The sequence below is a fragment of the Chenopodium quinoa genome, unplaced genomic scaffold, assembly GCF_001683475.1.
Source record: "Chenopodium quinoa cultivar QQ74 unplaced genomic scaffold, ASM168347v1, whole genome shotgun sequence".
In the NCBI taxonomy this organism is placed as follows: Eukaryota; Viridiplantae; Streptophyta; class Magnoliopsida; order Caryophyllales; family Amaranthaceae; genus Chenopodium; species Chenopodium quinoa.
Window position 1 is genome coordinate 10242360 of NW_018743252.1, and position 15313 is coordinate 10257672.

At 40.7% G+C, this 15313-nt stretch overlaps 2 protein-coding genes across 2 annotated transcripts; one reads left to right on the forward strand and one right to left on the reverse strand.

Moving 5' to 3' along the window:
- Positions 1 to 2055: 2055 nt before the first annotated feature.
- On the forward strand, positions 2056 to 2731 carry LOC110734944 (insulin receptor substrate 4-like). The gene is made up of 2 exons (XM_021915064.1): positions 2056 to 2547; positions 2636 to 2731. The coding sequence occupies exons 1-2, from the start codon at positions 2056 to 2058 to the stop codon at positions 2729 to 2731; spliced, it is 588 nt and encodes a 195-aa protein (XP_021770756.1).
- Positions 2732 to 4400: 1669 nt separating this feature from the next.
- On the reverse strand, positions 4401 to 6165 carry LOC110735215 (probable xyloglucan endotransglucosylase/hydrolase protein 23). Its single transcript, XM_021915398.1, has 3 exons — positions 5604 to 6165; positions 5303 to 5496; positions 4401 to 4981 (listed from the first exon to the last, which is right to left on the reverse strand). The coding sequence occupies exons 1-3, from the start codon at positions 5889 to 5891 to the stop codon at positions 4579 to 4581; spliced, it is 885 nt and encodes a 294-aa protein (XP_021771090.1). The 5' UTR covers positions 5892 to 6165; the 3' UTR covers positions 4401 to 4578.
- Between the last annotated feature and the right edge of the window lie 9148 nt (positions 6166 to 15313).

Sequence of the window (15313 nt, forward strand, 5' to 3'; positions counted from 1 at the left end):
GTAGTAGAATTGGCACAATCACTACAAGTTCAAGCTGCTAAGGGTAATTTAGCTGCACAACAGGAGGGGAACAAAGGGGGTGAGAGTAGTATACAGGTTGGGGAGACTAGTAAACAAGCTGGAGATGGTGGAAAACAGGCTGGTTACAACTCTGAATATGAAGAATCTGATGAAGAAATTCACACACCTAGGGGAAGTGATGAAGAGGAGACAATTGGGGAAAGAAAGAGCAGGAGAGGTCTGCTTGTAGGGCTTGAGACTGACTTTACTCAGTTTCAGTGGAAAGTTGGGCATAGATTTGCAACTAGGGAGGACTTCAAGCAAGTTGTTGCTAAGTTTGCAATTTTTCAAGGTAGAAATCTAACTATTGTGACAGCAAATAAAAGTAGGCAACAAAGAATTGGTGTGAAGTGCAGTGAAGGGTGTCCTTTTAGGTTGTATGCCTCTTGGGACTCCTGGAGAGGTTCCTTTGTAGTTAAAACAGTAGTGTCAAACCATAGTTGCATCAGAGTTATGGAGAAAAACAAGCAACTGAAAGGGTCATGGTTGGCAGAACAACTACTTGATGTGTTTAAGGCTAGGCCTCATTGGCCAGCTAAAGAGATCATTGAAACAGTCAGGAGAGCTTACAGGGTTATCATTAGGAAAGAGTTTGCTTACAAGGTAAAGTGGCATGCTCACAAAAAGCTTCATGGCTCCATGAGAGAGCATTATGGGAAGGTTGGCAGGTATCTTGAAGCCTTGAAAAGGTCCAGTCCAAACACACAGTTGGACTTAGTCACATACATGGACAAGAATAAGCCACCACAGATTTTTCAGAGGTTGTATGTCTGTTTTGAGGGATTGCAAAAAGGTTGGATGGAGGGTTGCAGAAAAATTATATGTGTTGATGCTTGCTTTTTGAAGACATTCCTAGGGGGATAGTTGATGTCTGCTGTAGGCAGAGATGGGAATGATCAGATGTACCCAATTGCTTGGGCAGTGGTGGAGGGTGAAAATAATACTTCCTGGGAGTGGTTTCTGAATAACCTCAGCAAAAGCCTTCAGCTTGGTGATGGTTCTGGAACTGTGATTGTGTCAGATGAGCATCAGGTATAAACTTCAACTGTTTTTGGTTTTATTTATTTTTTTTTCCTGAATTCATTAATACATATATTTGGTTATGTTGGTTTTTTTTTGTTGAATTCATTAATACATATTGCTTTACTAGGCCATTCTAAGAGGGGTTAGTGTGACACTCCCTCAAGCTGAGCACAGACATTGTGCAAGACATATTTTTTCAAATTGGCACAAGAATTTCAGAGGTGATGAAATGAAATTGATGTTTTGGAGCTGTGCAAAGTCATATAGTGAAGCTGACTATAGAGATGCACTTAATAAGTTGGAGACAACTAATGCTGCAGCTGCTGCAGGCTTCAAAAGTTACAACCCAAATGTCTTCTACAGGGCATTTTTGAAAACTGATGTGAAGGCAGATGCCATCACATCTAACATGGCTGAGACATTTAATGGGTATATCATTAATGCTAGGGCAAAACATTTGCTTTATATGTTGGAGGATATAAGGGCAGCTTTAATGAGGAGGTTGGTGATTAAGAGGCAGGAAATGGAAAAATGGAAGAGTGTTTTATGTCCAAGGATTCAGAAGAAGCTAGAATCAGAGAAAGAGGAAGCTGCTAATTGTGAGGTCATTCCTTCTTCACAGAGTGTGTTTCAAGTGAGCCATATCTTGGACACTATGTCTGTGGACCTAGAAAAAAGAACTTGCACATGCAGAAAATGGGACATGTGTGGGATCCCATGTTGCCATGCAGTGGCTGCAATTTTTTTCTGTCATAAGAAGGCAGAAGATTATGTTGATGAGTGTTATAAGAAGGAGATGTACTTGAAAGCATATGAGAATTCAATCCCTCCAATTGAAGGTGAAAGGCATTGTCCTCAATCAGAGTTGAGTATGGATCCACCCCCCATCAAAGTAGGACCAGGAAGAATAGAAGAAAGGATCCATTTGAGGACCCTAAAAAGCCAGGAAAGTTGACCAAACATGGCATGGAAATGACATGCTCTGTGTGTCAACAAAAGGGCCATAATAAGAGAAGGTGCCCCAACAGAGGAACTACTCTGCCACAAGCCCCACAAACCCCAGATGAGCCTCCAGCAAAGAGAGCAAGGGGTAGGCCAAGGAAAGAGGCTGCAGCTTCCCAACCTATGCACCCATGCTCTTCTACTCATCTAACAGCAACAGCTGAACCTTCAAGAATAGGAAGGGGAGGTAGAGTGATCAGCAGGGGAGGCAACTCAGCTGGAAGGGGAACTGGCAGAGCTAGGGGAAGGGATGCTCCAACTAGTAAGGGTGGGAGAACTGGTAGGGGAGGGGAAGCTTCAGGCAGTATGGGAAGAGGTATTACCACAACAACAGGAGGTAACAGAGGTGGTAGAGGAACAAGGGGTGGTAGAGGATCAAGGGGTGGAAGAGGTAGAGGAAGAAATCAGGTCTCCCAAGGTTTTTGTGTTTATTTGACATCAGATGGCTCTACATTCACTAATGTATGACAGTAACTTATTGACTATTTTATTACAAAGCCTATTTATGTGGAAACAAAACTAACTCCTTTTTTTTTTTTTTTAAATGCAGCCACCAGGAAGTGCAGGACCTCAAGATGTTTCAGCATACACCACTACTTTCTCCTACAACTTCAGTCAGGGTTCCTCAAATTATAACAACATGTAATAAGGATGTATTAGTTAGTTAAGATCAATGACATTCCTAAGTTTATGCAATTCAAACCTATGTTTATGTATCTTCATTTGAACAGAGTTTGTCTTGTATTTTGAAGAATTTCATGTTATGCTATATATGCTCTCTGTTTGTGCAATTTTTTCATAGTATATATGATGTATTAAAGTGTTTAAAACAGTGGCTGCAACAACAATTAAATTGCAAGAATTTCAGCAACAACAATTTAACCAAGCAACATAAGTCATATATTCATTGAAATTGCCATGGTTACAAAAGTCAGTAAAGGTCAGCACCTACACTACAGTCAAGCCCTACTTCCTTCTTTAAGTCAAGCCTAGCATACTGAATACCATCCTAGCATGCCAATTAAGCAAAAAAAACCAAACACTTTCACATCTGAAAACTACCCAAAATACAGATGTCCCAACCAACCCACAACCCACTTATACTACACCTTCACAGCAACCCCAAAAAACTACCTTCACCCCATCATCAACACACCCTATTTCATCAACAGCACAAGGGTGAAAAATGCCCAAGAGAAGACCAGAGTAAGCATTAGCCTTTTGTCAGTGTTGTTTTCCTTGAGTTCAAACATTGTTTCAGTCGTTGCAATGCCCATTTCCTCCACCTCTTCAACCAGCTTCTCTTTCTTTGCCTTGAGCCTCTTCACTTTATCCTTCATCATGTCCATTTCATACTCAAGCTCACAAATTCTGGTCTCCTTCTCCATAACCAAATGCTGCAGATCACGAACATCATCCACCTCATCAGCCCACTTGAAAAAGCCACAAGTCCTCTGCTCCTACAAATCACCCAAATTAGGCTATTACAGCAATAACAAAGCAAATTAAAAAAAAAAAACAACAATTTGGTGCGCAAATACTTACAGGCCAGTATGAGCACCCAAAAAACCGCTTCCCCTTTGTTGGACCATCGTAGCGCATTGTCCTCAGTGGTGCAATATCATTGTGGTAGCAAACCACCTGAGAAGACGAGGTTTGCTTCGACCTCGACCTTGAAGAGAAGCCAATTGAATTATGACTTGCCATTGATAGCGAAATGGAAAAAAAAAAAGAAAGCTTTGAGTACAAGAGAAGAGATGAGATGAAGAAAGATGAAAAAATTAATTGATGGGGGGGGGGCAATTTATAAAATTCTCAGAGAAGAACAGGGGAGAAGGCATTAATGGTGTATAAGCTTTTTAACGGTTGGAAATTAAATTAGAAGAAACCGGTTGTTCTAAGCAATCTAATTTTTTAACCGGTTTCAACAGGTGAAGGATCGTTAATGGAAGATAGGGAGAATAGGTGGGATTGTTTCTGGATTTTAGAAAGGTGGGATTGTTTGTGGAAGACCACCTAAAGGTGGGATTATTAGTTTACAATTTTCCTATTTTTTATTTCACAAAAAAGGTTATTTATAGGTTTTTTTCATAATACTAATGATAATTTAGGGCATATGAACTTGTGTTATATATGGTGGTGAACACATCTTATCCTAATACTCTTATTTATAATCAATTTTTTTGTTTAAAAATAACACGATTAAGAGTTGTAGATAGTAAAATTGAAATACTTCATCTGTTTGTGTCACATCATAATGGAGAGAATAAGGATATTAAAGTGTAAGAAAATAAATCATCATCAGAAACAACCAGTTTGATGAAACCAAATATTTCTGCTTCTATTAATCATAATATAGTTTTACAATGCTATATTACAACTTAAAAATGGAACTTTCTAGCTTATAATACTTGCTACGTACAAATAAAATCGAATCAAAGAATATAATTAATTGAATGATATATAAGCTATTATATAGTTTTAAGCAGTAGTCTAAGAAGTTGTGGTACACTCCTTAGGAAGGCCTTGAGGAAACCTTTTCAAGTCAGTGCAGTAATTGTAAATCATGTAGTTCTTCTGCACCCATTTCATCCTAGCATGACTAGCGTTATCAAGCTCTTGTGTCAACCAAGCATTACCATTTGTCGCGGTGGTTGAACGCGTGCTGCAGCTTGATCTACCCCTTCCCATAACACAAGCATTGGCATTGAAGTTCCTGTATGATGCAGTGAATGGTGCTTTTGACCAATCTGCCTTCACCCTCCCGCCTTGCGTTGCCCAGTCATCTGCATTCCATAAACTCGAATATAATCTCATTGGCTGCCTCTTTGGGAATGGAACTCCAATTGACTCAGAGTTCTTGAACTCTCTGATGGCTGTTCCGTCGACTGAGAATCTGTACATGTGTAAACACCATCAGCTTTTTCTTCCCTCAGAAGGCTTATAATGATTATAAGGAGGTATGATTTTGTAAGAAAAAAAATTTATTTTCTTTGACAAAATTTCCATGTCTGACTAAATAGTATATGTGACTATTAATTTCTGTATATGTGTAAACATCATCAGCATTTTCTCCCTTTAAAAGTTTTATAATGATTATAATGTATGATTTTGTAAGACAAAAAAATTTATAAATAGTACATGTGACTATTAATTTCAGATGGAAGGGGCAGAAGGCGGACCAGTTAAGTAATTATATGAACAAACGTAAACTTACATGATTCTTCGGGGATTCCAGAGGATTGAATATGTGTGGAAATCAGCAGTAGGATCAAACCAAAGGTGAAATTGTTGTTCCCTTCCTCCTTTACCTTGGCTAAAGACATTGGTATGGAGAGTATAGGGTTGACCAGAGACATTTCCTAAGAACTCGAAGTCAATCTCATCATGAGTTGGTCCTTGTGATGATAACTGCATACCAAATAAACAACCAAATTTAGTCAGCTGATCATATAGAACTAAAAACTTGGTTTTTGAGGCAATTGATCTTACAATAATGATAATAGTATGAGACTTACGTAATAAGCAGTGACAGTACCAGCAGAGTTACCAGGGACGAGTTTAAGCTGCATATCAATCTTACCGAACAAATACTCGTTTTTCGACTGAAATCCAGAACCAGAGGTTTTATCAAGTGAAAGAGTAAGTTGTTGGCCATTCCTAACAATCTTACCCCGACCATTACCCCAGGTTATGTCGAAGTCTCGGTGGAAGTTCCCAGCCGCCGAGACTACGACAAATGAAGAAGCAATGATCAAGAGTGTACACAACAAAAGACTAGTAACATGTGTTTTGGTAGCAGCCATTATGTGTTTTAGTAAATGAAAAAAAAGTGGACTAAGAAATGATTAGTGAAAATTGATATGTTACGTTCGAATGGCTGATACGTATATATAGGTATAAAAAAAGGAGGACGACGAAGGCGAAACAGCTGATAGAAAGAAGGATTACAGAGGAAGGTCATGGTCTGAAGTTGTGGAGGATGAAGGTGAAACAGCTGCAAGTTTAGCTGGATGGATGTGTTAGTAGCATTAAAGCAGTGGGGCGTTATCTGCTTTTTTTGTTTTCGTAATATTCCTTCCACTTTTTTTTTTTTTTTTTTTAAGTATTTCATTTAACTTTTACACTATTTATGTACACCATTTTGACTAATATTGATACTTTGTAGATAAAATTAAACATAATTACGTAGTATGTGATACTAGTTAGAATCGTATCAATGTATAATTTTTAATTGTCACTTTTTTTTTTACTTATACTAATAATTAAAGATATTATTAGTCAAAGTTTTGTGTTGGTATTTATGTCGTCGGAAATAAAAGAGGTTTGAAGGGAGTATGGGAGGGTAGAATTTGTGGTTGTGGACCAAGACCTACACGTTTAAAATTTGTTGCACACGCCTGGATCATTAAGGGTTTAAAAAAGGGTGTTCAAAACTTGTGATTCATAACCATATTGGCCAACTTGCCAGAGTATACATAGCTGAGAAATGAGGTAACTAGATTGCTTTATTTTTATAAATTAGTCGGCAGGGATGCTGTAGGATTTTGGATTGTAGTGGATTTATTTGGATAAGGAATTAGTCTCGTGATACATTACAAGTTACACAAGCTATTTGTCTAAGCTAGCTAGCTAGTTTCTATGTTTCTATAAGATAAACGATTTTAAAAGCTCACATTGAGTTGGAAACTTAAGATATGTATGACTATACGAGTACACGTAACGATAAGTATATACTCTTTCCGTGTTTTAATAAGTACGACGGTTTGACTTTTTCCACTATTCATATAATATTTACTAACATATTAAAAACAAATATTACCGTATTGAATTCGTTATAATGTATGCTTTCATAATATCAATTTTCCTATAATTTAATTAACATGATTAGATAAATTAATGGTAAAAGTCGTATCTCGACATGCGTGTTTAGTCAAACTGTAACAATTATTAAAATATGAAGGGAGTATATAACACTTGCACATATTGCACTTTACTCTATCAATGAATTGGCAATAGAGGTGTTAATTTAGGTTTTTATTCGAGATTAGTTTGATTGTCATTTTAAATTTAAATCATGCTAACTTATTATGTTTATGCAAATTAAATTTTAAATTGAGTCACTTCAAATTAGATAAGTTGATTAATCAATTATAGACAACTTTAATATAAATCCCATCCAAATGAAATTGAATCAAGTGACAACTTTATTAATCTCTAAAACAGATATGTTTGCTACTATAAAAGTTTCTTATTGGTGTCAATTTGTGGGGATGAATTACTTTACTTTGAATCAGCTATTAACAGAGGAGAATGGGTTGGCCAACGTATAGAAGCTGCCAAACTTTAAAGTCTCAGCTTGTATAGTTATAATTTTTGATGAATTTGTTTTCTTGTATTTCGATTGAATTCAAAAGTTGTTTGATGAATGCGTATGGCAAAGTGGCGAGAAAATTGGAGGAGCGGAAAGATATACTTGTTTGGGGTCAGCATTCCTCAGCAATTTAGCCTAAAAGTTATCCAAGTAGATATTTACAAAAAACTTCAACATTATTAGGTACAACCGGTTGTATCATGAATGAGCTAAGTCGTGGTTATTATTATTGTTCTCTTAAAGACAATAGCAATAAGAGGTTTGTGGGATCAATTTAGAGGTTTGTGAACAAACCTCTTGTTGTGGGTTGAGGTTTGTTGTGGAGAGGTTTGTGTAGACAAACCAGTTTGTACTTGCTTAGTTGGCAAAAATTTTAAGTTTTTTTTTTTTTTTCCTTTACTTTTAGTTTGGATGAATTTAATGAGTTGCATTAATAGTGGGTCCCTACATAAACCTGCAAATAGGTTTATCAATTGTTGATGAAAGGTTTGTTAGGGAAGAGGTTTGTGTAATGATGGCGTGTCAAGTTAACAAATTTCTTAAAGGTTTGTTCTATTGTGGATGCCTTAAGAATCTTGTTTGATACGAAGTAATTTTGTCATTTCATACTTTAGGGCCTGTTCTCATAGGCTAGGCTGAACTGAATTGAGTTGAGCTGAGCTGAACTGAACTGAACTGAATATTTTATAAGAGAAGGAAATTAGGAGCTGAACTAAACTAAGCTGAAAATAAATGTATGAGAACAAGCCCTTAATCCATCATTTTTTTAAGTGATGCTTTTTATAAACTTCTGTTATTTTAATGGTACACTTCCACTTTATGGAAACATTTTAATAATTATACGTAGTATTTATCTTTTTTTTTTTTTTTTTTTTTTTTTATGGCGCCATTAGTACATTTTAAATCACTTCTCTGTCCTCATGGTCTCTACTCTTACATTCTTTATTATTTATTTCCTCTTACATCTCAATATTTATTCTCTAACAAATACCTGACCAGTACCTATTCACCCTGTATAGTTCTCCTTAAAAATTGTGAAACGCTAAACATCGCCCGCAATTTACCATATAAAGCCCACAAATATGATATGATTTGACCATTATGCCCTTTTTCTAAAATTGAAATAATCTCGGTGTAAAAAATGTGGAGCCGTACTGGCTCGCCGGGGGAGACCGGATGGCAGGCCGGAGATGCGGGGGACGCCGGAGGTACGTCGTCGTCGACGGAAAACGAGGTAAGTCACCGTTAAAATTCACGGTTTATCGTCGGAGTGGCTCCGGCGCCTAGGGTGGACGCCCATACCGTAGCCTGGACGTCCAAGCCGGACGCCAGAACCACCAGAGTGGCGTCCAGCCCAGACGCCCAGACCACCAGACTGGCGTCCTGGGCAGACGCCACTCCACTGGGTGAGGCGACCCTGCCAGGCGCCAGTCCAGTGGCTGTGGCAGCCCTGGCAGACGCCACCTTTAATAATTAATTTTTTTTTTCTTTTTCGATTTTGTTGTTGTTTTTTATTTATTTTTTTTGTAAAAAAAAAAATCGAAAATGATTTTTTAAAAAAATTCGAAATGGGTTTTTTGTAAATTAAATTTGAAAATTCGAAATAGGTTTTTTTAAAATTAAATTTGAAAATTCGAAATGGTATATTTTGAAATTTAGTTTGAAAATTCGAATTGGGTTTTTATAAAAATTAAGTTTGATTATATATAATTATGTTTTTTTTGTGTTAATTCTGTGGAAATATAGAAATTAAATGTATTATCCGTTAAATGTATTTATTGTAATATATAATTGATGCAGGAATATGGTGGAGACGGAAATGATTACAGTGGGATATTTGGACATGATGGTCCATTCGAAGAAGCTCAACAGGCGATTGATTGGGCAAAACAGGTTGCAATTGCAGCTGGATTTTGCTTGGTAGTAGCAACTCATAAATCTCAACGGGATGGTAGAATGGATCGCATTTTGAGATGTGACCGTTATCGCAAAAGAGAAGAAAGAGATTTTCGTACAGCCACTCGGTTTGACACAAAGCGGAAAGGTTGTGGGTGTGAGTTCAGAGTAAAGGTTCGACAACTACGGAGTCGTGACGGTTGGGAAGTGATAGGTTACTCTAAATGGGGGTATCACAACCATGAGATGATAGTATATGAAGAGGGTCATCGACAACTGAGCGGCTTAAGTCCTGCTGCGAAACTAGTTGTGAAAGAAATGAGTGATGCTCAAGTGAAGCCTGCTAAAATATTAGCATCTGTGTTAGAGAAATTTCCAGAAGACCATCCAAACCGAAGACACATCTACAACGTCAGACAGCAACTCAGGTTTGAACGGTCAGAGGGAAGGAACCCTATACAGCAGCTGCTACACCAGGCACAATCACGTGGTTACCTGTTCTGGTTTGATTCTGATGAAGATACAGCGGAGGTGACTCATCTTTTCCTTGTGCATCCTGATTGTGCTGATATGATCAAGTCTTGGCCATTTGTGATTTTGATCGACTCAACGTACAAGACAAACAAGTACAAGTTCCCTCTGGTTGAGATGGTTGGGATGGCTCCAACGAACCAGAACTTTCTGATTGGTCATGCAATCATCAGGGATGAGACGGCTCCAAGTTATTATTGGGTGTTGGAGAAGCTGAGAAACTACATCGGGCCTAATGTTCATCCAGCAGCCATCGTCAGCGACTGTGAGGGAGGTCTCTTTGCCCCCATAGCAGAGCTGTTTCCCGAATCGAACCACTTATTGTGCACATGGCACATCAACAACTGCGTGAAAGTGAAAGCCTACAACCTTTTCAAGAAGAATTTGGAAATGGCAGAGAGATTGGTGAATGGTAAGTGGCGGAAGATCCTACAGGCTACCACAGAGGAAGCGTATGAGCGAGCATTGGCTAACTTCAGGGATTCGTACCAGTGGTGTCCGGCACTGGTGGACTATGTGATGCATCAATGGGTCCCTCACAGGGAAAAGTTTGTCAAATATTGGACAAACCAGGTACTTCATTTTGGGAACACTACAACATGTAGAGTTGAGAGCGCTCATAGAGCTACCAAGGACTGGATTGATTCATCGACCGCTGCTTTGGATACACTGTTCGCTAGACTGAACAAGTCAATTGAAACTCAGAAGAACGACATCAGGAACTCTCTAGAGGACTCCAGACGACGACATGGTACGATGTATATCCATTTTATATTTAAGATTCTCCATGGTCGTGTGTCGCACTACTGCTTGGGGTTGATTCTCACTGAGCTGAACAGGGTGAGGGACTTGGCTGACGAAGTGTATGCTCGGTGTGGGTGTACTATTTCAGTAACTCATGGATTACCTTGCGCATGCACCATTCACCGCGTTATTACAGAAGAAAGGGCGTCGTTACATGTTGATCAGGTCCATTCATTCTGGAGGACGCTTGTTATTGGTGAGCATGCAGACAATCAAACGGCCGACCGTGAACAGGAGGAGTTGGAGCAGTTCCGTTCGATGTACGACCGAGTGTCCTCCAGCCATCCTTCTATTATTCGTGACGCTACTCATGTACTTCATGACATGTTCCACTCGTCTAACTTAGATTATGAGGAACCCGAAGGAGTTGACCGTCCTCGAGGTCGACAACGGCGGAACAGGAGTGCGTTTGAGTATATCCGTGGTCTTGGTCGTGGTCGTTCTCGTGGTCGGACATCGTCATCTAGTCGTAGTCAATCTTCATCGTCTGTGAATATGCCCCTGAGAACTGGTACGTTTTGGTTGTTTTTATTGCACATAGTTTTAAAGTGTTACTCCTGCCTTCTTAACTGTCTATAATTAATTATATGGTGAATAGGAAGAAACGATGTTGATCAGTTTCCGTACAAGGAAAGGATACCTGCGATCATCATGTCGTACTTGGAAGGGTGGAATGATGTAATCGGAGATGGTAACTGCGGATTCCGGGTCGTGGCTGATGTTTTTCAAATGGGCGAAGACAACTACGGTTTGGTGCGTGAGTTGATGTACAGCGAAATTGCCTCTAACCGAAATGTTTATCGTCATGTGTACCAGGATGACTTGGATGGCGCTCTGCGGCGTATCCGGTGGGGAGGTGGACCTTGCGGCGAAAATCATTATTTTGACGCGCCCCTAGATCTGTTTGCCGTTGCAAACATTTACAAATGCGCAGTCATGCATTTCGGCCTGGGAGTGCATAGTCAAGCTTATTATCCTTGTACCACGGTTCTCCCTTGGCGGTCGCGTGAGACTGTCACCACACCGGTCAGAGAGCTAGCTATTGCGTTTCTTGGGTCGTCATACAGACATTTCATCCGACTAGACATGTCAATCGATTTTCCGGTGCCACCGATTATATCTCGGTGGTACAACATTCGCACAGCGAGCGTAGAGGGTTGGGATGCGCTATATAATGACCGGATCCACGAATGGAACACCCTAGCTGCATTTTAGTTTTTCATGTTTACATTCTTTATTTGTAATCTTATTTGTACGTTGCTCTTTTAATGAGAACATTAATATTTTATATTGTATTGCTTACTGTATTCTATATGTTGCATGGGTAAGTTGCGCGGATCCACGAACGGTTATATCAAAATTTAAAAACAGCACTGATAATATGTTTAAGTTGGAAGCTAAAAGAACAATCTAAAATGTTACAATTTTACAACATAATGTCCAACATAATGCTCTATAAATAAAATACAATAACCATCAGTAATCCCTCCTCGACGACGAATCCCACTGCGCAAGGGTCTGTTCCAGACTATCAACAACAGCTCTCCCTGTTGCACTCATGTTGTCCTTCTCAAGAGAGAGTTTCTGTACGTCTTGCATTATCTTTCCCATCCACTGCATACAACAAAAAACAGAAGATGAAATACAATAACAACAAATAAAACTTAATTAAAAGACAACGATAAATATAATAAAAGACATACCGCTTCCGTGGCAGTAGGCGGTGGCACATAATCATCATCGCTGTGGTCGAGATCAGCGATCAACCTCGGGTGCGAATACCGGTTGAACCATTCCATGTAGTAATGGTCACACATGGGAGTAACCCCAGAGGGCGGCCGCTGCAACTCCGCAGTCCATAAGCGGGCCACCATCGGAAACTGGTCCCACGTCCCGGTCATGATATCCGGCCATTCCACGACGTACTCCCTCGACGATGCAGGTCGGATCGCCTTCATCGGGCACGCCGGGGGAGGAGGGACAACTTGGACAAATCCAAGCTGGCGAAGACAACGCTGGGGCATGTACGCCTCGACGATGTCACGATACTGAATGAGTCCCGTGTACAGGGTCCTGGGTACCCTAACACTAGGGTTCGGGCCGAAAGGCATCCAGTTCACCTGTACAATAACAACATATAAAATTTAATAACATGAATATAATATGTGCAAATAATAAAATGTAGACTCTATAAATAAACGTTACCTCTAAGGGGGACAGCCTGTCCAGCAATAACCGTATCGATCGGAGGCGGTCAACGGACTTCTTCTCCGAGCGCGGACTCCACGCACAAGCACGCGGCATCCCCTCATCAATAGGAACTGGGTCACGATGTGGTCGCAATGCAGGAAAGTACTCGTATATCCAGGTCTGCAATAGAGTCAGACACCCAGTGATACCTGCCGCGTCAGCCCGACTCGCAAATCCTAGTTGGCGATACAAATACGCCAACGTAGCCGATCCCCAGGAAAACTGGCCTACACTGTCGGGGTCACACGCCTCTACGATGTCGCGTGGCCTGAGCTTGTTTCCGCCGCTCTTATCCGGAAACAAGGTACATCCGAGGAGAAGAAAAACATAAGCACTCATCTGTGCGTCGGGCGTCCTACGTGCACTCGGGTACAAACACCGCTGCAACACGGATGCGATCTTCACACCTCCGTGTTCCCAAACACCTAGCGCCTCGGTGTACAGTGCAGCCCTGTCCACCGCCAACAACTCCGCCAGCGAATCTGCCTGATCCGCATCAGCCACAGCACAAAGTCGTTTACCCTCAACACGAATCCCCAGAATGGCCTCGACGTCATGTAACATGATCGTCATCTCACCGAACGGAAGGTGGAAAGAGTTTGTATCCGGCTGCCATCGATCAATGAAAGCCGTGATCAGCGTACTGTCAATCTTATCGTGCATGGTGGTAGGAACGTGCTTCACCCCAGTGCCCTCCAGTCGCTCGAACATCTCGCTCTCCGCCGGCCAGGCCTCAGCCCATGTACGCAAAAAGCTACAAGTCTTTTCCCGGATATGACATTTCAACAACCCCGTAACTGAAGGCCTCTCCTGGTCCTCCCAAATACGGGCAGCTATGTGTCCTAGAAAGCTAGGAATCACACTCCCGTCAACAGGCCCACCGGGCACCTCACTCCTAACAACCCAAGAATCATTACCGGCCCTCGACCGTTTCCTGCTTGCCCCAGATACAGTGGACGCAGATGATGTGCCAGATCTACTAACAAACCTACCACCCCTACCCTTACGCACCTCCACCATATGCGTCTCGTACATGTCATCAACCCTCTGACTGAATGGACCGTAATCATCATACGGTCCACTGCCATCGTCCACATCCTCATCCTCATCTGCGCCCTCCTCCTGCTCCTCCTCCTGGTCACCCTCCTCAGCATCATCATCGTCGTCGTCATCCTCATCCCGACGGTGGATCCGTTCTCTACGAACTGAGGCCGAAATACCACGGGATCTGACATGTCTATACCCCGACCTCTCCACTGAATAACTTCTACTAAGAAGCTCTATATTCTTCCCCGCACCATGACGACCCTACACAAAATTTTAAAATATATAAACATACAAAAATTTATACGATAAATAATCATCATCGCAAATCAAATAAACTAAAAACATACAAATAATTGTAAACAAAATATAAACGTAGAAAAAATACAACGAAATTGAAAAAATTTATAAAAATAAACAACAAAATATAAAAACAATTCAAAATTATATTACAAAAAAAAATAAAATAAAAATAAATTAAAAACAATTTTTTAAAAAAATAAAAAAAATTGGGGGGGGGGGGGCGCCCTGGCTGGACGCCCAGCCGGCGATGGTGGCGCCAGATGCAGACGCCGCCACCAGTTGGCTGGCGCCTGGGCTGGACGCCACAGCCACGGCTGCGGCGCCTAGAATAAACGCCACAACCGTGGCTGTGGCGTCCAGCCCAGGCGCCAGCCAACTGGTGGCGGCGTCTGCATCTGGCGCCACCACCGCTGGCTGGGCGTCCAGCCAGGGCGCCCCACCGCGTTCACGGCGGTTTTCCCCTTTTTTTTTTTTTTTTTTTTAAACAAAATGTACCTTTCCTCCTTGGGACATCCTTCCCTCCGCCGCCGCCGCCACTTCCTTGCCTTGCCGCCTCGACATTGCCGTTATTTGATTTTTTTTTTAGAGAGGTTGAAAGAAGATGAGCAATGAGAGTGTGAGTGATGAGAGTGTGAGTGTTTTTTTTTTAAGGTCAAGGGCAATTTTGGGAAACCAAGTGAATTTTGTGGGCTTTATGTAGTAATTTGTGGGTGATGTTTAACAAATCCCTAAAAATTTAGCGCGAAAGCTAGTATGCCTCTAAAAAATGGGGGGAGCTGAGTATTAATTTTTTGCTTTATTCCCAATAGTAACCTTAAGGTTACATTCAAGGTGAATTTCCAACCAGTTACACCAAGGTTTGCTTTGTTAATACTAACTAGCCTTCTGGCCCGTGTAATGCACGGTTTATTTATAGGTATACTATATAAATAATTATTTTTTATATATTATTGGAAAATGAATAGTTTATAGAGGAGAAGAAGAGGTAAAAATTAAATGCAATTGTAGTAGAAATTAAATTGGAGG

Excerpts from the sequence above, each read along its gene's own strand:
- LOC110734944 (XM_021915064.1), top strand. The coding sequence starts at position 2,056 with ATGACATGCTCTGTGTGTCAACAAAAGGGCCATAATAAGAGAAGGTGC. Across the intron at positions 2,548-2,635 it reads ATGGCTCTACATTCACTAAT|CCACCAGGAAGTGCAGGACC; the intron begins GTATGACAGTAA and ends TTTTAAATGCAG.
- LOC110735215 (XM_021915398.1), bottom strand. The coding sequence starts at position 5,891 with ATGGCTGCTACCAAAACACATGTTACTAGTCTTTTGTTGTGTACACTC. Across the intron at positions 5,497-5,603 it reads GTACTGTCACTGCTTATTAC|TTATCATCACAAGGACCAAC; the intron begins GTAAGTCTCATA and ends TTTGGTATGCAG. Across the intron at positions 4,982-5,302 it reads TGGAATCCCCGAAGAATCAT|ATTCTCAGTCGACGGAACAG; the intron begins GTAAGTTTACGT and ends ACACATGTACAG.